The following is a 25,646-nucleotide window of genomic DNA, read 5'->3' as shown; positions in this document are numbered from 1 at the left end:
GCTAATTTATGTGAAAGTCATTACGATGAGATCTTAATTAGTTCCATCACAATGACGTCGCGAATACACTTTCACCGGGCTACGAGTGTTCCGGAACTCGAGTGGGTGGTTGATCCGCTCTGTCTCGTTGTTATTGAGATCGATCGACGGTCGATTTTCCGTCGCTGGTTTCACGAACCTCGCGATGTACCATCCAAGCCGAACGTGGGACGAGAATGTTGTCCACCTCCACGGACGAGCTTCTTCTTCGCCGTGGTCGTCGTTCGTAAGCAACGGAGACAGCTTACACCAGCGACGTCTCAATGTTTCCGTGCTGTTTTATTTTTAATTACGTTCTCGCCGCCCTCGTTCTTCCTCCCTGTCCACCGAGTAGATTTATGGTTGACACTGAATTATGGTTAGTTACAATTTTGAGAAGCTCTTTTTTTGCCACTGTGGTGGATCGTTAAGTACGACGAGGTTTCCTTATACGATGGCGAGACAAAATATTTTTTAATTTCTTCGCAAGGTTCTCCGAGACAGTCTCGGAAGAATGATTCGAACCTTTCTAGTTTTTAAGGGTTAAGTCTACTGTCGACATCTATACCTGTACTTGTATTTTCCCAGTGAAGATGACAGTACATAATCCAATGAATTACAGTTACTCGCGCGCAGATAACCGTAAAATTTCTTCTGACCGAAATGATTCGAAAGAGAGAGCTCCCTCTTGTAACAATCGAACGATGATTTATTTCGGTACCGAATAATCTTGAGAATCGGAGCAATCGTGACTGGACGATTCGAATAGCATCGTATCTGGCTCTCTTCGTGTAACGACGATGTCTCTGTACGTGGAATGGAAGCTACCGAGCTTCGTGAAGTCGCGTTCGGTTCGAAGACGACCTATGGTACGCGGCCACGGAACCTTCGATTATTTAGGTCGAGATAACCATTACGGTGCAGTGTGCCGATACCGCAGCAAGAAAGATATTGCTACCATTTTAATGTTTTATTTTCCGAACCAAGGTGTCTTGGGAACCCACGCACGCGAGCACGAGTTACGACACCAAACAGTCATTAAGTCCAGTCGTTAAAGGTCAGCTTGCGTGGCATTCTCGAAAGAATCGTGTTGACCGTGCATCTTCCGCTGGATTCTCTCAATGGAACCTCGTAATCCTAGGAATATTTCATTTCCCTCGTATTAATTCGACGACGGGGCTACTTTGTCACGTCGAGTCGGTCTTACGATCTCGAAGGATCGTGAGCCGGACGAGGAGATTCATTGATCGCGTTAAGGGTCGGAGTGGGCTTAAACTGTTCGTGTTAGATTAATTTAGCGCGTCGTAACCGTCGGATCGAGACAATGCTGGGCAGTTAGAGAGTTCCACGACTATAGAGCGGACGATATAATTACGCTTTGAAAAGAATTTTCGCTGCTCATGACGCTGTCAGATGGTCGTTAGTACGTCTACGAACTGGAGAATGACGAGGAAGTGACATGTGACGGAGCTTCGTTTCGAAACCATAGTTTCAACAAAGACCTGTCACTGACGGAATACCAGCGTTTTCGGGCCATAGTTGTACTTATCTTTCACGCCGAATCATTTGCCCGATGACACGCTGATATGGTCCTACATTATGATAACTAAATGTCTAATCGATTCGTAATTGTTTCTCTGGATGGTTGGTGAAATTGAAACGGGATCGGTCCGATGACCCGATCGATCAGAGTTCCTGGAAAAAGGGCGAAAGAAAATAATTTCTTAACGAGATAGCACGGTAGCAATCGCGAGGCGACTCGCAACGTTCATAGGCCTCGCTTGACTGGTCACCGCGGTAATAATATTCGTGATCTGTTTTACGTTCGTTTGTTCGTTTAACTTACGCGCTTAAATTATTCGCGGGCAAATCTAATCACACCCGCTGTCACGGTTGGTCGTTCCGGTGGGACAGCGTGAATCATCGTGGATCGAATCGAAGCACGTAACAAACCGCCGAGATACCGTGTTGTGTGCATTCTCGCGCTGATTTTCTCGCGACCACCGATCGAACACGTTTCTTTCGCGTTATTCACTCTTTAAGCTATGGATGTTTGATCGCTGAAGCCTTCTGCACGGAACGCCTTGATCGCAATGAGAATTTCCTAGAACCTGACCGTATTGAATTCAGAAAGAAAAGTTGACCGTAACAGATCGAGCAAATGTGCTCGCTTATATCTTTCGAATTCGGTCCATCGACGACGAGAGCGAATACAGGCTTCGATGTCAAACGAGGAAGATAAATAGAAGGAGAAGGAGGTATCGTAAAAATTTATTCGAAAGATTTGTCAGACGCAAAACGGTGACCATTAAAAATGCGAACGAAGATTCGTGGCGCAACAGGTCTCTGCTTTGTTCGCGTACGCAAAAGCTGTCGTTTACGACGCAAGCTGTAGGTACGTGTAATCGCAAAAGGTTCCATGCAGGTTCGCCCTCGCGTGTGCATGGAACGTCCGTGTATGTGCCGTGCTGGTAAGGTTAGGTTAATAAACGTAATGCGACGCCAGCAGTGTGCAACGTTGCCGATGCAGCCACCCCCAACGTTGCTCCGTGCTGAAACAGCGGGGGCGGAAGGGCGGGAGAAAGATATACAGGGTGTACCAACAAGATTTTCATCGAAATCTCTCATTACAGAACCTCAATCGAATATCTTAATCTTTACTTATTCTTCCGTATTATGTTCGTAAAGAAAATTCAGAATTCGAGATGCATACACACACATACACACACCGGTTTCTAGGTTAGGCACATAAAGATTAGGACTGGAAAGAAGATGTAAATAAATGAGATAAATAGTTTGGGTCCTTCTTCTCTCTGGAAAGTATAAGTTCGCTACTTCAACGTTTCAATTATGACAAGATATAATTAAAAGATATCAAGTTAAAGGTATTTAGACAGATGTTGGAAAGTTTTTAATGAAGTTAACGAATTTGTTATGTCTCTGACACTTTGTAAAGGAGTCTTGTAAAAAAGATACTTCTTCATTACGACACCCGGTACATATTTAAGGTCTCTCATTCCTGAACGCTTATGCGATCTTCGTGCTCGTGTAGTTTTGTGAAAGCGAATTCGTAAAGCTACATGATAAGAGCAGAAACGAAGAAAGTTATGAAAATAGGACAGAGACTACCGGAACGTGCATCCGTGGAACTATTTTCTCAAAAGGGAGAGTACCTAAAAATACAAAAGCACAATCCAGTGTCGACATAAAGAACAGTTCAAGCACACTTGAACGCCGTACACTGTATTATATCTTTCTTCCTTATACGTAACGAGCGCGATCATTTTAGACATTAATTATTCTGCCATCGAGAACAATTCTCTTTTTGTCAGTGTCATTGTTCCTAGACAACTCTTCAAAGGCTCCTTTTCATGTCCAGCCTGTGTCACAATCATTTCCTATTCATTGCTCGGTTCACGGTGTATGTTGATCGATCGATTATTTATAAATCAGGAGCAGACCATGCCTCGCGTGAGCAACAGCGGATATAACACGATAACCCTAACAATTTGTATAACGCTGCTATCCGTAAGTTTGGAATCGTTGTTTAATTATTTATGAAAATCGTTCCTCCGAGATCCTTCTAACGATCGGAACGAAATACTTCCATAATCATATACCTAATTGTATCTAATTCATGGAAGATCGTAGGAAGATGTTCGGAGATGTTCAGGATCAAAGAATTCGCGATCGTTCTCAGCGATTCCATCGCATACCTCCGAAATGAACTTGATATCATTTCCTAATGAGAACTCGCAACCAGGAATAGAAGAAACGTTAAAACCAACATAAATTACAAACGTTTATAGTTCTCGGAACTCTCGAATCTCTTTTAATGAAATTTCCCTCTATCACTAGCTTAATATCCACTAACTGTACTAACATCAGCGAAAGGAAGAACAGATCCTGACAGGCACACCGTGTGAAGGCCGCTTTAAACAGTACAGTCTCGGAGTTCCTGGGTTGTTTCGCGGTGCACTAGTCGAGCACGTAGAAGGCCCATAATCGGTGCATCGCGCTAGGACAATTAATTCAGCCGGCGGTGGGAGAAGGTGAGAAGATGATGCGGAGATCGGCGATCTCGCTTGGTCGCGGTGGCTGCACCCGGATAATAATATTCGCGGTGTGGCCCTTTCGTAGCCGCAGGTGGTAGAAGGTATATACGAAAGGGCCGGCCCTGCTGGCGTGCTTTGCTCCGTTCCTCGTTCGCTTGCCTTCCTGACTGGTCGGTTGGCTGCCTCTCCTGAACACCTTGAAAAGAAAAGCTCGGCGCGCCTCGGTTGCATAATGCAAGGCGGGTCCGTGATTCCGTCAGCCAGTTTATCGGCCTGTCAAGTATATATACGCGGTTGACAGATGTTGCCACGGGGACCAGGGAGGTTCAGGTACCCGCGACATACGTTTCAGCTGCTTTCCTCTTCCTTACCTCGCTTTTCCATCCTCTTTTCCTTCCTCTCGTTACACAGCTACAACGCTGTTGCGCGCGCTCCTCTGCCTGCGAATATCGTCGCGACCATTTTCGAATTCGAAAAAGAGTCGAATGCGAGCCAATTCTGGCGCAAGGCAAGCGTATGATTATTGTAGTTCCGCGAATGGAGTCGATAAGCCGTGTATTACGTTGCCAGATAGCCGGCCTTGCGCCGATATCGCTCCGTTGTTTAGCGCTACTCGAACGATTTCCGGAGTACGGTTTTACCTGGCCCGCAATCGGACGATTCGTTCGATGAATATCTGCTATTCGAAAGAGGTTATAAATTGGAAGCATTCTCCGTTCCGTGATATAGATTGCGCGATTACTATGGAGAGGAGTACATTTTAAATACAGAGAGCATCGTGCTGCCTTTGTTCTACGGAAAAAGTATTCCACAAACGATCGTCATTTTTGCGAGGAAATGGCTGTACGTATATAGATACGACAAGATGATAGCACCTATCCGTCGTTGTCAGTACGCAGCTGGCAGCGTAGGTACGCGAGCATGGAACGCCGAGAGGTGTAAATTATGCGCCAATCTTCCCCGGTTCACCCGTAACAATTTCGAATTATCACATTATACACTTTTCTATCGCGCGCGCGGGAAAATTGCGCAAAATTGCAGACCGTACGTGGCGCCGCGACTTGGTTGCCCGTCCTCTCAGCCTGTTTGACATAGTTCGCGGCACGAAGCTCCGTAATCAGAAGCTCCGTGATGTTGGAAAGGTTTCGTCGGTGGCCAAATACGGTGATTCGTTCGGTCGTACCGTTTCCAGGACGGAGAACGACCGTGTTTGGCAACTTCGTGGAAAGATGCCATCGAGAGAAGAGCGGAAAGGATTCGAGGGACGAAAGTTTCGGCGAGGATACGAAAGATGGGATCCTTAAAACGCGGCGCAATTCAGGGACGGCGGTGGAAAAGCCGCGAGAAGGAAGCCTTTAATGCTCGAACAGTCGCTTTGTTGTCAGTGATTTATGGGGTCTTATAGGAGGCACGGAGATGCCGACTGTCTAGTGTCATGGCATTTCGTATCGCAGTCACTACGCTTCCGGGGTGTCGTGAATCAAGCGAACACGTCGCGACCAGCGCGATTATACGACCTCGCACGCAGGACACGTAGGGCCCGTAGGTACTCTGCCTGGGCTTTATAGTAGGTATACATCTGTAAAAGATCGGTACATTCGTCCAGTCCATTTATTGTCGGTGCCCAACAGTTCTTCGCCGCTGAGAACAGCTGGAAGATTTACGAAGCGCCGCTTCAACAGATCAAATATCTACCGGGAAGATTTTCTTTTCGAGCAAAGCCCTTATGTTCCACGCGCCCCTCAGCCTCGCGGTCTTATCGGGGAAAAGTTATTGTTCGAATCGCCTGGAACGAATAAAGCCGTTCTCGCGTCGAGTCGCTAGTTTTAACGTAAAATCAAATAAAGAGGCGATTAAGTTACCTCGGCTTTGGCATTCCACGAGGTTTCCTCGTTGTCCCTGTTACGCTTGAAAATTAAAGTGTGCCGGATTAGGTGTACACGTGTTCTCGGACCAAAAAAATCTGGTCAGACGAAGAACAAGAGACGTTTTCGAGCGGGTACCCGGATACTTTATGAGCAACCATAACGCGCATTAAACGCCCAAACGCGTTTATTGTTCTTGGTTGCGAAACGAATTTATTCCGGTTGTCTACCTGCCAGAGGCGTGACAGTTTACCGCGCATTAATTATACCCTGAAGTTTAATTCGAAGGACCCAAATCTTTACACGTATAATAGATAAAATGATATCGAATAAAGTCGACTTAAGCGGTCCAGAAAATTTAAATGATTACACGAGTGTTTGACATACAACCATAAAGGGAATAGGAACGCGAATAGATTTTCATCGATTTCTCTATCGAATCTCTGTACACGAGGGAATCAACGAGACGCGATTGTCGCGGTGAAAGAGTTAATTCGTCCCGTTGAGACAGACCGGCAACTCGGCTGAACGATCCGTCAAATGGCCGTGCACAATCTCCGGTCGGTTGCCGAGCGGAGCTAGCCGGTGTAGGCGTCAATCGTAGGCTAACCGATCTCCGGATTAAACCATAGTATAGTATAGGACATCAAAAAAATGGCGGTTCAACATGAGAAACGATCAGCTGGTGAGGCTCCGACGGGATCCCACTGCCGTGCGTTTCCAAGATACGCTTTTATGGCTCACGTCTCCAATTTCACGTGCAATAACGAGACGCGGTGCTTACCGTATAAAGGGTCCGCATGAGCGCGGAAAAGCAGATGATCAGTTTCGCGGCTATCGACGTCGAAGGCACGACGATGACGTCGTGGGCGTCGATCGTGGCACGCGCAATCATCCGACGATCCTCTGGATCACGGTTCGACCGGGATTCGCGATGAATCGGCTCGTCAAATGGAATCGACGAAGATGAGGCTGAAGAAAGAGGAGAATGAGCGTGCCCTCGCAGTTTCTACGATTCCCACGCCCACCATCGACGGCCACGAGACCGCAGAAGACCGCTCCAGACTCTAACCACCGACATTACGTCTAAAAAAGCCAGCCACGAGTTGATTTCATCGTCGTCGTGGTCGGAGAATCATCCTGCCAAACGTGGACCCTTTGATTTTGCTTGCCATCTACCTAAACGATTTAACAGATCCCATTTCCCGATACACGGTTCGCGGTTCTTCTGGTACCTTGTGTACAAACACAAGAATCGATGCTCATGGTTTTCAGTACAAAGTCTGATCTTCGACGAGTTGTACAATCACAGGATGCAAATTCCGATGAAATTGCATCGACATTTGGGAAAATGGGTGCACTTATCTTCTCGTTGCTGGCGGTATTCTTTGGAATTTAACCAAACGCGATGCTTCGCATATACATATGTGTATATACATAGATACATTGATCTATGTACGCGTGCAAGCAGTGCATAAATGTCACGGATACAGTCAAGAAGGTTATCTTTATCGTCTGGTAGCTGAATTGCGCTGTTAAGTGGTTCGCGATTCCGCGGACGTCGAAAATTTGCCGGAAGACGCTCCCGAGGGTGGTTAATGTCACGTTATTCCGCTTTCTACGATCCACCCACTCGCGGGTCGCGACATCCGTGAAATCTTCGCGGCTCCGCGTTCGCTCTCCACGAGTTCGTACCTTGTCGCTGGAAATCGTTAAGTCGCGAGCCCGAGCTGGCTTGCAATCGCCGACCCACGCGTCTTGAAGACGTGGCGAACTGGCGACGCACGCGCCTTTGTGCTACAGGCGTTGCAGCGTTCAGACCACCGTTTCGAGGACCGTCTCCGGATTGTCAGCTGCTGCATGATCGACGAACGATTTTCACTGGTTTCGTCGATTGCGCGTACAAGCTAGAGAAGATTTGATTTTTCGCGCACAGAGGGATTCACGGTTCGAAGATAACGATAATTACCATCTCGTGTCATTATTCATTGTATGTATAATCAGGGACGAAGTGGAGAATAAGGTATCATGGTCTTCAGAATCTTTGCAACAAAGTATCTTCGCGTGACAATGACGTATATCGCGAAACGTTGTAAAGCGTTGTGAACCGTCGTAAGAGCTGCTTTTATCTTGAACGACGGAGCAATAAATGTATTCTTAAGCGATAAATTTCTATAATGTATATAAATGATATCTCCCCAATTTGTTTCCGCTATCTGGAACCCGTGTTGCTCTCAGTCACAGAGATTTTTGTCCAACTCTGTTAACGACAACGTCGGCCGAATCTCGATGCCGGTCGTTAGGCATCGAACGATAGTGCATCCCCGTTGTCGTTATCTGAACTGTCGATCTTCATTGACGTTCACAATATCGCGTACAAACCGGATCTCCCTCAACCAATGAAATCTCCTCGTGGACGGTTTCCCACGCGAAAACCCCGTCTGATGTTCGTGTAATCCGGCATCTCGGTAGCGAGGTGTCCCGAAAGAAACGAAAAACAGAAGAAACACGGTGGAAAAAGAGAGGAGAAGCGGACAGGACGCGCGCACAAAAGTGGCCAAGAGGTAACAAGGTTGGTGGTTCTATAAAAGAAAAGTTCTCACCAGCATAGCTGAGTGCAAACACATGCTGTCGGTGATAAGCAGCCGTTCGCCACCCATCACGCGACCGACCGCGGCCAATCCGATAATCCGTGACAAGCGTAATGATTTATTATTGCGTCAAGTCAAAGAACCGCGCGTTGAGACTAGCCTCGCGATGATCACAGTTCCCAATACGATATCAAGAGATAAACTAACGTGGTCCTTGCACGCTGACGACGCGGTACAGCGAAGAGAGTCACTATGCGGCGAGAATTAAAAATTCATTCGTTCGATACGCTTTTGAATTTGGTCTAATGAAAAGTAAAGTTCCGAGAAAGATCAAATTATTTATAGATTATATTTAGCATAACCCAAATAAGTAGAAGAGTAGGAAAAAGTATTTGCACGACTAATTCACAGTACTAGACTTTACTTAACAACGTTACATTTACGATGTTACAACTGCAAAGTGTTGACAGTCGTCAAAAAGCTAATGCTATCAACTTTCTCATGATACTACACGCGTTCTAATGGTCAAATTAAATGTTCTGTAGCGTGTAAGAATATACCCTAGAGCGGTCTCATCACGGAAATTGATACCGTGTTACAGGTTAGTGAAACGATGGACTGTTGTCAGTACGTCGGTTGCATCTAATAAATATTTAGCGTTTCACGCGTGTTCGAGAGTTCACCATGGATAACGGCGCGTGAGCCGCTCTTATTTGTTCTAGAACAGAGGACAAGCTACAGACATCAGGCACGCGGAGTTGAGATGATCGCTAGCTCTGGGACAGCGTTTTCTCGCTGCGAGCGATCCGAGAAATTGCTCAGCGACGAATACGTTCAACGTAGACGAAGAACGTAGGCGCGTCTTCGAAGTGAAGAATACAATTCCGCTGGCTTCCTCGATCCAGACCAGCGTGATTAGTTCTAGCAAATGGTACCGCTTCGGGGAAAAGGCACAAGGAAGAAGGACACTGTTACTCCGCGTGATCCTCGATTAGATGTTGATTGCTGCCTACCAACTTTAGACGATGCAGAGTTTCTAATCACAGAGATAGGGTGGGCGGGAGAAGCCACTCCTTTCTAGAGTTTATTCCAAGTGGATTGATTTATTTGAATAAGAATCCTGATCAATTCGATATAAGATTCGCGTGTACGTACATGTAATACCGATTAAAATAAACATTTAGTTTGCTAAATATAACCTAGCAGCATTCTGAATATATAACCATCTTAATACCGAAGTGGAAGCGGAGAGTCAAGATAGAAGGTAGAAAACGAAGGATTAAAATTGAGACGGAGGATGTATTCATAAGTATGCATAAGCATAAAGAATGAAAATAGCAAACCAAAATGAGAAGGGGGCAAAAACATAACCAGCCAGCCGGTACGGCTGAACGAGCGAAAGTGACGAACATTCAACTAGACCCGTGGTAACAGCACCCCACCACGGGGTGTCCCACTACTGCCGCGCGTCACCAGTGAAAACCTGGATCCCCATGCCGTGGAGATGTAGCTCTAGCACCGAGAAATGTTTCATTCATAATGCAATATTATATTTGCATTGCAAATAATGTTAGTGACTAAGCAATAGAAGTTTCATAAGGGATTATAATTGGTAACTCTAGTTGGAACTTGTATTAAGAAATTCCAAAGAGCTCGTAATGGAAAGAATCTAAACGATCAGACACATTTAAAGTCTAAATTTGTTCAGACTGAATCAGAGTAACGGGATGTTTAAAATTATTAAATTAAAAGTACTATAAAACATAAAAAAAATAGTGGAATCGTAGAACGCTTCGAAGATCCCAATCAGAAGTTTCAGGAAATTCTATGGATACGAGAGATCTCGAGAGATCTTCGCCATTGCAAACGTACCTCTCAAATTTGTGGAACCTCCCAAGGGACAAGATCTCCAATACCTCCTTGAATCCCTAACGTTTGCGTAATCACAGGAAGCTTCGAAGACCTCTAGAATTTCTGAGATTATTGGAATTTATGGAATCTCCTGTCATCTCCGGTATGCACGATGAATCATGCAGCCACACGAATTCAAAACCTTTGCTACTATACTTAGGAAACAGAAGAAATTGATGCGTTTGGAAACGTTTATTTTTATTGCAGAATATGGATAATAAGAATAATGTATTACTATTCTTACATGTGGTTCGTTTACATCACGCTGACGCGACTCAGGCACCGAAACAATTCTTTACCTATATAGTTTATAGTCAGATCGGAGATATCATAACGAAAACGAGATGTAATCTATATACAAATACTATGTGTACAAATATCTACAAGTTCGGATACACTTCTATTTGTTCGAAGTTCATGATCGTAATAACATTTGAGTACCGACGAACGCTCAAATCAGAAAAATCATTCTACATACTTTTCTTTTATTTATAAAGTAGAGCACGTTCCAATTCTTTCGGAACTCTGAACAGAATATTATCTCGGTCGAGAGATAATAATACTTTTAAGTTAACAAAAAATGGTTCGCGTGATCTCATACGTTAAGTAACTAATTAGAATTATAATCGTCGTTACTTAACAACCGTCTCGGCTAAGAGATTTATATAACGTTATCTCGACGTTATATCTTTAAATCCACTGAATTCGATCTGGATTCAAGTTTGCCTAAATTACAACATCGCAAAGATAGAAGGAGAAAAAAGTGGAATAACAAATCGATTAAAAATACGTCCGTATTTACACATTTTTCACTGCAAATTACAATCCATAAACCGGTTTCACACGGAAATACGCGTGTGATAGATACTAAATATCATATCATACTCATTTCGTATATTTCGGTTACGATAGATACTTTTCGTATGAAGGCGATAGACGAAACGTTACAAAAAATGGTGATATCCACACAATATTCAGATTGCGATACGTGTAGTACGATACGCGTATCTCCGTGTGAAACCGGCTTTACCGAACAACGAAGAAGACAAAGACAACGCTCGGTTCACATCGACTATCAAATATCGCGTGTCGTGCATTGAGCATGTTCATAATCTCATACACCAAGTAACCTTAACTTAATTCATCTACTATGTACATGTTCGTTGGCTCTATCGCCAGCTTCATTCACCATGTACATACATCGAATCGTTACTTACATTTACGTGATCTCGAATTTATATAGAAAAAGCTTGAGCTGTCACGCGTTTCTCCAGAGACGCGTGACTGAATACGCGGTGAACAAAAAGCAAGTGCAATTTGCAGTAAAAAAAAAAAATAAAATCGATAGTTCCATCGAGAATATCCTTTTTTTCTAAAGTAATTCGTTCTTTTGAGCCGAGTTTGTTCGTTGACTACCGCAATTTGCACTTGCTCTTCACGCACACGAGTTCCCGAACGTTTCTCGTATCGATAAAACTAACTTACTAACTCCTAAATTATTATAGAGTAATAAATGATGCAGATCGCGTGCCGAACCGGCGATACCGTAGAGCATCGTGGAAGTTGTAGCTCAATTTCGCTCCGATCGAAGATTCACGATTACAGTTGCACGCAATATTTTTACGCAAAGTGTCTCCGAGTATGGCAAATATGGCAAACGTTGCGTGTTCATGCACATGCATATATGCACTCGTCATTTTCCAGTTCGCAATAGAGCCTGACTCGAGGCGTTTCGTTCCATTCACGAACAGATTAATAACGTCGAGTTCCCGAGTTGCCGTCGCGCATCGAATAAATACACAGTCGGCTCAGATGAGAGAGAAAATCTTTCATCTAGATGCTAGAAGCCGAAAACGACGAGTCATGTGGCGTCTCGCGAGGATCGGCTATTTACAAGCGTAACCTGACTTTATCTGCGATCGAGATTCCATTTCTCGACGTACGTATCACGGAAAGACGAAGAAGAAGAAACACATTTAAATTCGCCCCTGCGTTTATCGTAGCAAAAATATTTCGTATCACAATGTTACGACGCAGCCAAAATAAAGCATGCACAAATAGTAAAAAGTATCCTATCCGCATATCGTGTATAGGACACGTATCTGCGACACTGACGTATTCGCAACATCTACTCCTTTCTTCCACTTGTCGCGTGAACGTTACAATTTTTACGCTAAGGACTTGAGAACGACACCATTTTCATAATGTCGATTACGCACCGTCATCTTGCTACCGCGTTATTGCACATACTTACGACAAAAGGAAGAGAAGCGCTTCCGCGATTGCTACATATAGGAATCGACGAATTCGATTCCATCGCTGTTATTCCCGTAATAGTTACGATTGTCGAACGATCAACACGCGATACCAGTGTCAATTCTGTATTGATAATTAGCTACCTCGTCGATCGAAATGCTCATAAGTTAAGATCGTATTTACATCGGAGTGACACGATCGTTCGAAGCGTTTCTCGGCTCTTGGAGCTCGATCGATAAAAAAATCCCATTATCGTTCACGCTTGTCGCGCGAAAATTGCTTCCTACTCTCACCGCGTATGAAACGCCAAATCGTCGCTATAATGGACGGAGTCGGATTTTAGGCAAGTGCGACGCACGTTCGAATCGCCCACGACGATCAAAGCCGTACACGACCAAGTATAATTTACCACATTGTCCCTAGATTTACGAGTCAAACGTACACCTCTCCTCTCTTGCTACCGGCAACCGGAGTAGTCGCTGGCATTATGGTGGTCGCCGTGATAGGTGCTGTACCCAGGCCGCTGGAGAGCGACGCGTTGGTACAGGACACGCTGCTGATCTTCCTCGAAGTGTCTTGGATACGATGACTCGGTCTACAGAGATCGTGGCCGATGCTGTTAGTTCTCGGTCGAATGTCCTTTCCGTGCACTATGAGCCTATCTATATTGGGAGGTTCGTGGCCATTCGATACCGAGGCCGCGCGATTTTCCCTCGGTTGAAGACCCGGCGACTGTGGCAGAGACATACTCCTGTCCTCTCGCAATTGCACAACTGGCGGACCCGGCAACGAAGCCGATCGCCTGCCACGTGGATCTATCTTACCATCTTGAGTAGTCGACATCGTGGTAACCACGTAACCGAGTTTCTCGGGATTTATCAGAATGGGTGAGCGATCGTTATAGTTGTCGAAGGTAGACGGATTACCGTCGCTGCCCACAGGACTGGACCTCTCTCCTATCAGAGGAGTGCTTCTGTCTTGGCTTATTAACGGCGTGGAACGTTCTTCCTGTCCTGTAATGCTGCCACTCCTACTGCTTCCACTGCCTGACCCCTCTTCCTCGCTGCTGTTCACCTCCGTTAAGGTGGCTTGGTTAGGAACGCCGTTGCTTTGATTCGTTGGTTTGATCATGGACGCGGAAGTTGTCGTCATCAGTCCTAGTTGCGTTAACTGCGACATCGTGACAGGTGTTAAAGTGACAGGAGCAACGAGACCGGCACTGGTCAAAGTAGGCGAGAGAACAGCCTGCGCCAACGCTGCCGCTCCAGATTTCCCAGTTACAGGCGTGCCCTCCGTTTCTTGAATGGGCGAGAGCACGACCTGCACAACCGATAGATCCGGATAGTGGCCGTTCGCCGGTATCACTCCTACGACGCCTGCCCCGATGTTCGCCGCGTTCGTCGCTGATAGAGCTAATCTCTGTTCACGGTCGACTACTTCTTTCGTCACGTCCGGCGTCGGTATGCGAGGTCGGTTCTTCAGAGAAACCGGCACCGGATTCAACTTCGTCATGGTACCTGCCGGGAAACGAACATGAATTAGACAAGCTTGTTACGGAATGATCGAGTCCGCGTCTCGATCCTAAGCATACGATTAAACTATTCTTAGCGCCGGCAGCAATAATAACGAGGCTAACGATGATCATACCAATTTTTGCGGCTGCGTTTATTTTACCGCTAGAAAACGGTCCGCTATGGAGCAAGGAAAAGAATCTTCGTTCGACCGCCTCGAATCGGGTTGAGAATAGAATGGATGGATAAAATGCGATTAGGTATAATTGCTTAGGTATTTTTCCGCCACTGGCATGGCTTTCCTTTTTTTCTGCCATAAGTGAGAGGAACGATTGGAGAAAGAAGCACAAGGTCTTAAGAAAAGTTTTTTCGAGAAGAATGATTCGCGATTGCGGAAATTGTTCAGATTACACAAGGTTACTCATTGCATAATTCCTTGCATGCATGTAGCCAGGTAGGGAAAACTTCGAACATTCGCGACACTTTCATTGAAAGATGTTTTTCTCGTGCCACATTGGAACGTGCAAAAAGATTGCAGCTTTGAAAATGCCGGCGAAGAAAAACGGAAATACATACGATTATCGCTCGAGTAACGGAACTGAAATTGTTTGCTCTTTTTTTTTCTTCTGGAAATCAATTTTTTATAATGACAACAAAAAATTGTTTTTCATCATTTCGTAGAGAACAACGCGGTTCGGTTAGAGGCACCGATTATTGACTTTAATTCATAGAAACGAGAGATACTGTTAACGTGAATGCGCAGGCGTTACGTAAGATCGTATCATTATCATTTAAATAGTTAAATGAACGTCATTACGACGAACGTTATTCCAGACTGTGCACCATTCTGTTGACACGCTTGAGAATTATATTATCACGTTGCGTAGCAATTCCTTACATTTTAATTTCCTTCTATTTGTTTCTATTTTGTCGCGTACGAAGACACGTCGGAAGTAATTTGCGTAAATCACTTGCCTTGTCGACCCATTCTTTGACTTCGAATGCTTTTCCGTCCAACTAGCCTATCGTAAAGGGACATCTTAAGATTCGGATTGTTCGTTTGCGGTAAACCTCCAGTTTCAGGGCTGCTATAAACGCTATTGTGACGATTTCTGGAGAAGAAACCACCGCCGCTGCTGTAAGTGGTCGAAGAACTACGTACAGAGCCCATTCTAGTGATTTGTCGTTGTAGCCAATTTTTCCTTCGCTCGACCAACGGAGTATCGACGCTTTCCTATAATACACGTAAACGAATATGAATATATCAAGTATAAATACTTCTCTGGAATAAATATTTTTCCAACATGTTTGCTGCACGATCCGATCGTGACACCAAATACAGGTAGCCGGTTGCACATCGAGAGTTTCAAGTTCATCTGGTGACGTGTACTTACGTAATCGGCGTACATGTCATCCTGGTGGGTCTTGCGATGCTGAACGTGATTATGGATCTGTGGGCCCAATATAACGTTTGCATACAGAGCGTCGCTGTCTTTGACCTTATAATGCTCGGCTGAACCCTTTGGCTCTTCTCGTCGGTACTGCTCGCTAGCCACCGTATACGGTAAATCTTTCGGCACGACCTCGTCCCAATATTGATCTTTCAACAATTCTGGATGTTCCTCGTGCATTTCGTCCACGATCATGTATCCAGCCTATCAAATAAACGCGTCACCGCTAATAAATATGAATCTTGTGACACAATAGTTGAATTTCAATTTCTATACGATTAACTTAAATTTCGGTAGAACCGGAGAAAGTTGGTGTCGTACCTTGATGTGACGATCTATAAGCCAATTTAACTCGATATCATCGTCGTCTTCGCCGAAAGGATTGATCAATACCTCGGCAACTTTCAACCATCCCACGTAAAAGCAGAACTGAAACGAACGAATCGGATTGATCGATAGTTATTCATCGAAGACGGGATCGTCTTTTTACAAGCGTCTTTACGATCGATGTTCTTACCTGCAGGGCCGTGAAAAATGGAAAATACATGTCCGGTTCCTCGTATTTTCCGCTTCCGACGTCGGTGCGCTCGATAAATTGTCTGCCGAGTAAGGCGGAAAAGAAATACGCGTACAACGATAGCGTGACTACCTGGAAAACGTAAATAAACGGTGTTCAAACTCGTTCGATTAGAACCGTGAATATCACGGTCCTAAAGACGGCGTTACGTCGACTACTGGTAATTGGCGAAATAAAATTGAGTCATCGTTAATTTTGCGACGCGCGATAGAAGAAGGAAAAAAACAAATGGCTTCATTATAATTTGCTAATCAAATGTCCCCAGCGCGAGATTACCGAGAGGACAAATGGGTAAATTAAACGACAGAAATTTATAGATAGATATTGCCGTGTTACATCATATTGTTTGATTCCTAGAACGAGTGTCGTATACTTTCTGCGTATTGAGGAAGAACGAATAAACGCGGTCGAAGGTAAGAAACAAGTATCCATCGTTGGTCCACGTCGCCTGCATCGCTATAAATACCGCTTCTCTCAGAATTACTTTCTTCGTTCGTTTTCAAGAATACCTTTATGAAACTTAATACAGGAACGCCAGTGCCTCGATGAACACGTACGTTGTTCATGGACAAACTACGCTGTAGCTAATGATGGGTTCGGAGAAAGTAATATTGGATATCCTGAAGTTCGTAAAAAAGTTAGAATCGTGATGAAACGATAGATGTTGGCCATTTCTAAGGTGAAAGGTTTCTTTGCCAAAGGGCAAGTAATGTCAAGTTTGGCAAAGTATTACGTTCCTATCGGTTTCGTCCTTTTTTCGCGTTGTATACGCGTGGACGAACAGGTTTGAATGAAATCATATCAAGGTCATCAAGAATACAGCCTTTCTCATCGAAGGCCACCAGGAAATGATGGTTTATGCAAAGACTCGTTGTGAATAAAAGAAAAAGTACGACCGGTGGATTATCTTTAGACTTTGATCGTCGCGCACACGAAGAGGATCGATCGCACGTTGAACTGACTGTGAAATTTATTTCCGCCGTATCGACGGACCGCGACGAGATTGCCGCTCGACTCATTTGTCATCCTTGACCATGCGTATTGTCTTCTTCACTCATACGATATCGACAATGTACTTATTTCCGTGCAAAAACATTGCTTGGAAAAGATACAGAAAGACGCATAAATCATTTGAATTTCAACTTATAACGCAAGATGCTTCATTTTAATAATAACGTCATTTGAGAGAAAAGTGTGTTGGAAGACAAAGGATAACCAGCGCAATGTATTCGCTGGTAATTAAAGCGCATTGTCGCATCCCAGGTAAATTGTTCTGTCCTTCTGTCTCTATCTCGCTTTTCCTTTGTAAATTCATAAAACTTCTGTAAGCGGATACATGCTATACAAACGTGCATGCTAACCGATGGATACGAGTAAACCACGCAGGTCGAACAGTATTCGGTAAACGTATTATTACACAGCGCGCAGAACCGTACTGGTTTACGCCTAACCATGCGATTTTATCCTGCTTTTACCACGGAGACAAAGTGCGATTGGTGAAAGACGAACGCACGTCACGGTTCTGTTTCAACACGAAAACACGACAAGGAAAATAATTACAGCTGGGTTGCTCTTCCTGAACATTCTCCGCGTGCACTTCTCCTTATTTTCGCTAATTCAAAGCAATCCGACCGTGCGTTTATCTCTCGAAATCTTCGTAATGAAACGTCTCTGGTTTGTGAATTACCGTCTTGACTCTCGTGGTACGGATTAATAGCACGTTTTCCTCGCGTGAGCATGCTCTATTTTCCAACCAAGAATCCCAAGCATTCTCCCACCGACTGATAAACTAATGCGGAACGCGAATCATCGATCAGTTCCATTACCGGTATAATTTATGTGACGAGTACGAGTTACGGGAATAAAAATGAGCTCTGTTCTATGCAGCTGACTAACCGAGTGGTTTACCCCATCGTCTGTGATCGAACTAAATGTAATCGGTATTGAAATCCCCGACGATTAACGTATCAATGTATTCCCGAAGGAAAAAGGCGATCGGTTTTTTTTTATCATACTTTTCCTCGTTCGATGTGTTTCAATTTCGTATTTATTATTATCCTTGGCAGTCGATGACGCAATTTTGCACAATGAATGAACAATTTTCTCATCGTTCATGCAATGTCGACTGTGATTGATTCAGTTGCTCATTACGCTTTTCAGATCTGTGCTTATTAACCAGTTTTAGAGAATGCCTTTAAAGTTGAATTTATCAAGCCTGGACGAAGATCGTTTCCCAGGCATTGGCCACGTATATACAAGATCATGACGCGAACAACTCTTTAATACCGCGAAAATAATGGCGTTCGTAGCCGACAATTAGGGACGTTAGCTGATGAGCAATTAACGTTGCACAATGAATACGTGCCTGCTAATTGCGAATACGAAACATCTTTCCAAGAATGGATCCGTTTTGTTACTGCGCCGCAACAAATCGAGTCCTTCGAACTGGATAAAGAGAGCCACGAGCACATTGTTAACATCGATCTTGGGTTGTTGGTAACTTTTTAATGTCTGCCGTATATTAAATGAATGATCTTCGAGCGTCGGCGGCCTCCGCAATTACGCATCGAGTCTTTTATCGATGATATCGTGTTGCAACGAGGTGACGTACTTTCTAATGATCGCTACTGCCTCGAAGCTCGTTAACTTCTTGCTATGGAAACTACACTCGGCCGGGCAAATTGAAATGCACCGTTCGAAGGAACGGCCGTTCCCTTAACGCCGGACGTGTCGACTCGCGTTTGTTGAAACTCTCGCTAAGAGATGAGCATGAAACAAGCTTACAAGCGTTAGAAAGATGTTAGAGAGATTCTATTGGAAAAACTTGATTAGAGGAAATGGCGAGAGAAAACGCTGCATTGTGAAGCTAACAACGGAATTAAGACTTACGCAAGCGTGCGCTGCACACTGTCAACAGTATCAAAGCGACGAGGTGGTTACGATGAGAATCAGCTCGGGATGAAGACGTTCGTTTAAAACACTTGGCATTTCTCAATGACGGTAAACGCCGTCGCAATTACCCGGCTTCTCCACGATTTCTGAATGAGATTGGAAACAGAATAATACGTTGTGCCATTCCTTGATTAAATCTTCGCTTTTTGTAACGCTTGTCAACGAGGAGAAACTTTAAACTTGGATGATCTATCGGCAGATTCGAAAATTTCATTCCGGTGAATGTTGTTTGCCTTCCAAACAATTTCACATGTCTAGTCCACCTTCACGTTTTCAATCATTCGACGTTTTATCGAACAGAATATTAAAAGAATTATAAAATGTATTAACAGTGATACGTGTTCGAACGGTGACATGGTTTTGTAGAATATTTCGATACTCACCTGAGTGTAAACGAGAGGAACGCAAACAGTGTCGTAACCAATGAGCGCGCCAAGCCTCTTCCGGATGTCACTTAGCTCGACAAGGAGGGTTTGCACTACTTGGTCGCTAGTTATTAAGGCTTCCCTCCTGGCCCTGTTGATGATGTTCGTCGCCCAAACCAGAGGCATCCAGTACTTCGACATGGCCGCCTTCTTGTTCATCATCTCGAAGATTTTCTTCTCCGACTCCATCATCAGACCTGGAAAGAAACAGCGGGATCGCTAGGTCATTTTCACTCTATTAAAACTTTCGAGCCTGAAGACGAAACTATATCGAAGTAGAAACGTGGCATAGAGATCTCCCGCGAACTTTCACCGAACGGACAGTTACCGAATTGTCGTTGGCAAACCGATAACTTGGCTGGGACGTGAAGAGGAATAGTTATCGAGTGACAATAAATCAAAGCTGTCTCCATCGGATAAATTCATCCGCAATTCGTTAAATCGACGAACGCGTTTGCATATGTGTCGCGTTATCGAGCGATCTGTACCTCACAACGCGACTTTCGCGCGTGGATCCACCGCTACGTAGTCCCTTACTTTACTCGTTATATGAATGCAAATATATACGAAACTTTTTAAACTCGTCGACCCTGTAGTTGCCACGTGTATTCGCGCATCATTGTTTAATTATATATCCATGGTTTCTCGGAACATGCTAGATATTTTACTATTAACACCGTTCGATGCTTATAACATTCCAATCTTTCTACATTGTCCATAAAATCTTCTGTCGGCATATTTTACAAAGATTATATGACAATCCACGAGCGTGATAAATTCGAACACTTAGAGATCGTTAAATGGTATCCATTAGTGTTATAGGAAGAAAGGGCGATTGTTTATCAGCAGGCAATACGACGATTATGTAATGGCTTGTGGCTTCTCACGTGACCGGTTCGTAAACATGAAACACGTGGAGAATGATGCACATTGCACGTAGCCAAGAGCGCAATCGAGAATACGCTATTAGTCAGGCGATGGTCGTCCCGTTTAGAAGAGCACGTCGAATAGTTAGCTATAACGCCGCTAAATGTAAGGCCGTCGATTTCCGAAAGAAAACTAAACACTCACTGGAAGAATGCTAAGTTGCCGATTTCCGCCCACAATTCGCATTACGTATTTATTACATAACTTTTAACCGATATTTCCCTGAAACGTGATAGCGTTGTGGTTACAATGAGCAATGTTATAGAAACTTTTACGCGTCTAAGTGAAATATTATTGTAAAATTTTTGCAGAAGGAACGTGGCTCGATAAGATAGTGAAATTTCCTGATGAACTTCGTTCTCACGTAGTATAACTATCTCATTTTTTTCGTCAAACAGTATTACAATATAACGATCCTATTAACCATGAAGCTATATTTAAGCATTTATATATAAACGTTTTTGAAATTGCACAGATTATGAAATAAAAAACATATAGGTATTACAATTGATACAGTTTTCCTCAAAGCTAGAATAACATATGGTATCATGCAACACCCAACGCCTGGAGAGTTTAACATGTCGACAATTAGTAAATGACCTCGAAATCGATATGCCTTCTTAGCGGTGTGCAACAAATAATGAGTGAAAAAACATTGTGAGAAAACACCTATCATAAATAACAGTCGATTTCACAAGCTGTTGCTTTCTTGTAGGAATACGTTACGCGTCCGTACATGTCTGCGAAATTAAAGCTACACGCTTGATCTTCAGTCTATCTTTATTATGACTGTTTTGTTGCCTGCGTCGTGTATGTGCTCTACCAGCTAATTAAGCGTGTTACTCGTCTCGAGTTTGTATCCTATCGTATTGAAACACCTCGTATAAACAAGTGACGACGTTCTTGTGCGACCAGTCACGTGAACGAATCGTCGCCGATAGTTGAACAATTGGAGACATTATGCGACGCTTTGTGTTTTATGGGAGCAACAGAAACGTTCCAGACTCTATCCTGGTGGACACTTTAACGATCGTCCTCAGACGAAAAAACCATCTTAAAAGTCACGGGCGACCGCAGTGAGCATCGTAACTACGCTCGATTGGTATTCGATCGGTTAACGGGATCCTGATAATTTCTCTCGAGGGGAATGTTTTTATTGTTACAGCAGAAACGGATGAGTTGTGTACGGACGGTATCTATAACGAAGCTAGGAGCAAACGGCCGAAAAAAGCGACGCCGTGGTTCGAGCAGTTATCGAAATAACTCGTGGCGTCGTTCCTCGACAAGTAGCCATCTGAAAGAAACAGTCTGCCCGATCAAAGAAACGCAAGTGTTGACGTCTAGTTATTAATGGTGGCACATATGTTACCGAGCAGGTTCAGGTAATGACCTTAATCGGAAAAACCAACGCGCAAAATGCCGTTGGTACCAATATGGCTCGCGTACGTGCCCGTTTTTCGACGTGCGTGGACCATTTCTCGTCCCTGTTTCGGGCGACGAATTTCCTATTTATTCGTTCGTTATGAGACTCACATACAAGAAATTCATATCAGCCGTTTATAGCTGGTTAAAATCTATCTCAAGGATAAATTGTACAGATATTTTACTGTTAGATGAAAGTTATCGATGGCGTCTTTGCGTCGAGAGTTATCGATCGCCGATGGAACGAAATCGACTGTAGACGTCACACGAGCATTCTATACGATCGAAACGGTACGCCGCGCTACCGGCTGAATCGATATGCAATCGGTTCTTTATTCGGTCTGTACGACCTTGATGCAATCGCATGGTCACATGGCTTCTATACAATGAGTTCGAGAATTTGCAACTGAGAGAGTCGTGAGCGATAACTCATCGTATGAGTCACGCAAAAGTCACGAATACGGCATTGCGAACGCACCTAAAGTACGCTGAGACGATTAACATAATGCCTGACATTTTGTCAATTAGCTCGACAATTAGAAGATACAGATGCTTGATTTTTGTAATTAGGAATGACTTCGGAGCAAGAAACAATGTCATAGCGCTCCTTTCGTAAAGAATAATTAGCTGATAGCAAATCGATTACACAGCTGTAATTTATGTTAATAAATGAGCGATAAAATTGACTGAAAAGAAACTATTTATTATTCTATGCGGTTTATTCCTGGAAATTGACGTTAAAGAGATTAGCTTTGCCCTGATTAAAAAAAAATATTTGACGATCGTTCGGGCTTGACGAAACTCAGCCGCTTTCGCACGTTACACTTGGCGATTTTCACGCGGAAAAATACGCGACGCCATCCGCTCGAAACGAAATTTTTCGAAAGCGCGCGAATATCGTCGTTCGGAAGTAACTTGTGCTCGCTTTCACGGGCTTTATGCTTAGCTCGTGGCATCGATTTATAAGCAAAGTGCAATCGTTGGAAATGACGACAATGACCTGACGATTCGATGAAAATGTCGATGACACTGTAACGCGACAAATTTCGAAAGAGAATCTCGTCGGTTATTTCACGCAGTTAATAACCGCTAACGAGACAAAATCGACGTTAATTACGAAAGCATTCGCGTGGAAGCGAATCGGATCTTGGCGCGAGTTATTTACACCTCGAGTATGTAAGTCAATAACATGGATCTTGTGTAGTCATCGCGAATCGAATATAAACGGTGCAACAGGCTGTGTACGATCGTTATTAATGACACGTTAATCGTGCAATAAAGACGGTAAAATTTCTGAACGTCGGCAAACGCGGCGTTCCATTATCAGTTTAATCGAGCTAGGCGAGCCTGTACGTAACGGATAACAGTAGTCTCGAGCAAAGAGCAAAACAGTTTGATTTTCAGAAACGATTACGCGGCGACCAAGGCGGAATCTAAGAAAATTACGTGGTCGCGCAACGAGCAAGTTCACCGATTGAAACCGCTTCGACGAATAAGAAGAAGTCATACTCGTTTCTGAAGGATGTTTACCTCTCGAAAGCATCAGCTGAAGACGGAGATAAGCAAGAGAGGGAGCGGTCCGAGCACAACTCGGATGCACAACGGGCTTAAAGAGGAGAATGGTTATAGGGGTCAATAAACGCGGGGATCCTTGCTCGGCTGGCAAGGTCGCCAAGAAGGTAAAAAATCAACCATGCTCCTCGTCTCTCCTCCTTCTCATCCGTGCCTGCTCGCTCCACCGCGCCGAACCGACGCTGAAAAGCATCCTTCGAAGAAAACCAGTCTCCCAGTCCAGTTCGTACTTCTTTAAGCCCGATCCACAACGTGTAACCCAGCAATGGTTTCGTCATCGCGGTCGTAATTTCAAAGGTGAAACTGCGTTTCGATCCGCAGCGGAACAACGAAAACGCAGAGTCACCCATCGACATTGAACTTCATAAACTTTCTGGACGCGCGACATCGCGATACGCGCGCTTTTGGCGCGCACGACCGGACACCAAGCCAAGCAGGCTATCGACGCTTGGCGCCGGTGAAACTGGACTGATTAGGAAATATCACCGCGTAATTAGAAGCGGGCAAGTTTAAATCATTGCGCGCACACGCGATCATGGATGCGCCCTGGGTGTCAATAGAGCTGGCTGCCAAAGAGAAAATCGACTAGCCCACGCCCGTGAAGGCGTGTACGGGCGACTATTCGCAGACACGTGGAACTATACGATACCGTCACGATACCGCGCGTCATTAACGATTTCACTATCAACGAATGACCAAAGTCTGACTGGTGAAATTTGTTAGAACCTTTCACAGTTCCATGGCGTCTAGAAAATTCTGAACTGTGCCAAGCGATAATAAAAATCGGCTAAAATAGTCGGTTTGAGATTTCGTTAAAAGAATCTCGTGTCCTATAAAGATTGCTTTTTAAATTACTGGTAGGTCTGAGAGAGGTATTTGATATTTGTATACCTTAGTCTACTTTCTCTGCCCATGCATATCTCGAGCATGTTGGTCTTAATAAATTGAAGTTAACGTTTGTGTATAGCTTTCAATTTTATCGTTATATTTAGAACTGCAAGAAGCGCGTTGACACTTCAGATATATTGTTTCCGAATATACGAACATGAGAAATGTTCTACAAACCTGCCACTTTGTTTCCTTCTGACGTTCGCGGCAGAAGAGCGATAAAACGATGAATAATAAACGAGTATGAAAATACAATCGATTTACACAGATGCGAGGTGTTTTGAGTAGTTCGTCATCGACGAGTTAATAACGCTTCGTTCACGTGATCGAATTCAAATCAGAGTTCTAACACAAGTGTCAATACGAAGATGAGATAGAAAAAGTCGACAAAATCCTACGAGAATCAAACAACCAATAAACGTTTATTTAAACAGAGAAATGGCTAGTTGTCTCTAATTGCTCCGTTTTCTTTGTTCGTGCGGATTCGAATCGAATCGAAAGATCCGACCTTTCACAAGACTGACCCTCTACAAGGACGCCTCACAATCGCCGCATTTTCCGGCATTTCAGAAACACCAGAAGTGGAAATCAGGCCATCTTACGCTCAAGAACATGTACATTCTAACTGTTCGTGGAAAGGTCAAGGAAACAGAAGCAGAAGCTAGAGTGTTCCGTTAATTTTAGAACAGCGTCTTTATCGTTTCCATGGTCGACACTTTTTCTCCCGATCCACCATTTAAAATGCAAGCAGCGACATTTAATCAACTGCTAAATACGTGCTAAATCAGTGAGAACGTTGAATTTGCGCGTTACCGCCTCGCAATTTCGCGATCTTCCGTTCCCATTGAAAGGATTCGCAGCATTGTGCTCTTTGATTTTCCACGCCCGTCGACACCTCTTAAAATCCCGCGATCGTAATCTAGCTCGCAGATCTATCACACGCACGCTCTCCAGGCGAGTAATTATTTTCTTGCGTATCGAACAGGCGCCGATCGGTCGACATAATAGCGGAGAGAAACTCTCGTCGGAACAATAATTTGTGCTAAATATAGGTAGCGCGTGCGGCGTATTACGGTCGACCGAGAAGACGATGCATGCGACCGGGACCATGGATGGGTATGGAGACAGTGGAGCGACGAAGAAGCGGTCAAGAAGAAGAGGAAACGGGTTTTCGAGTTTCTTGCTCAGGCCGATGTGGATGGCCACGATGATGACGACGTCGATC

At 44.2% G+C, this 25,646-nt stretch overlaps 1 protein-coding gene across 2 annotated transcripts in view; it reads right to left on the bottom strand.

Moving 5' to 3' along the window:
- Positions 1-12,284: 12,284 nt before the first annotated feature.
- The window catches only part of Best2 (bestrophin family protein), a 39,720-nt gene continuing 26,358 nt past the window's right edge, over positions 12,285-25,646 (bottom strand). The window contains exons 1-7 of one of the 2 annotated variants that reach the window (XM_069132743.1): positions 20,185-20,645; positions 19,571-19,809; positions 16,176-16,307; positions 15,980-16,087; positions 15,602-15,862; positions 15,183-15,441; positions 12,285-14,213 (exon numbers count right to left, since the gene is read on the bottom strand). In XM_069132743.1, the coding sequence (XP_068988844.1) occupies positions 13,129-14,213; positions 15,183-15,441; positions 15,602-15,862; positions 15,980-16,087; positions 16,176-16,307; positions 19,571-19,804 (2,079 nt within the window). In that variant the 5' untranslated portion in view covers positions 19,805-19,809; positions 20,185-20,645 and the 3' untranslated portion in view covers positions 12,285-13,128. Of the gene's footprint in view, positions 14,214-15,182; positions 15,442-15,601; positions 15,863-15,979; positions 16,088-16,175; positions 16,308-19,570; positions 19,810-20,184; positions 20,646-25,646 lie in introns of those variants that run through there. The other variant, XM_069132734.1, reaches the window with a different exon arrangement.

The sequence above is a fragment of the Bombus flavifrons genome, chromosome 1 (genome assembly GCF_040668555.2).
Source record: "Bombus flavifrons isolate JBK064 chromosome 1, iyBomFlav1_principal, whole genome shotgun sequence".
Classification (NCBI taxonomy): domain Eukaryota; kingdom Metazoa; phylum Arthropoda; class Insecta; order Hymenoptera; family Apidae; genus Bombus; species Bombus flavifrons.
The sequence above is the reverse complement of the archived record's forward strand: the minus strand, read 5'-3'. Positions and strand labels throughout refer to the sequence as shown.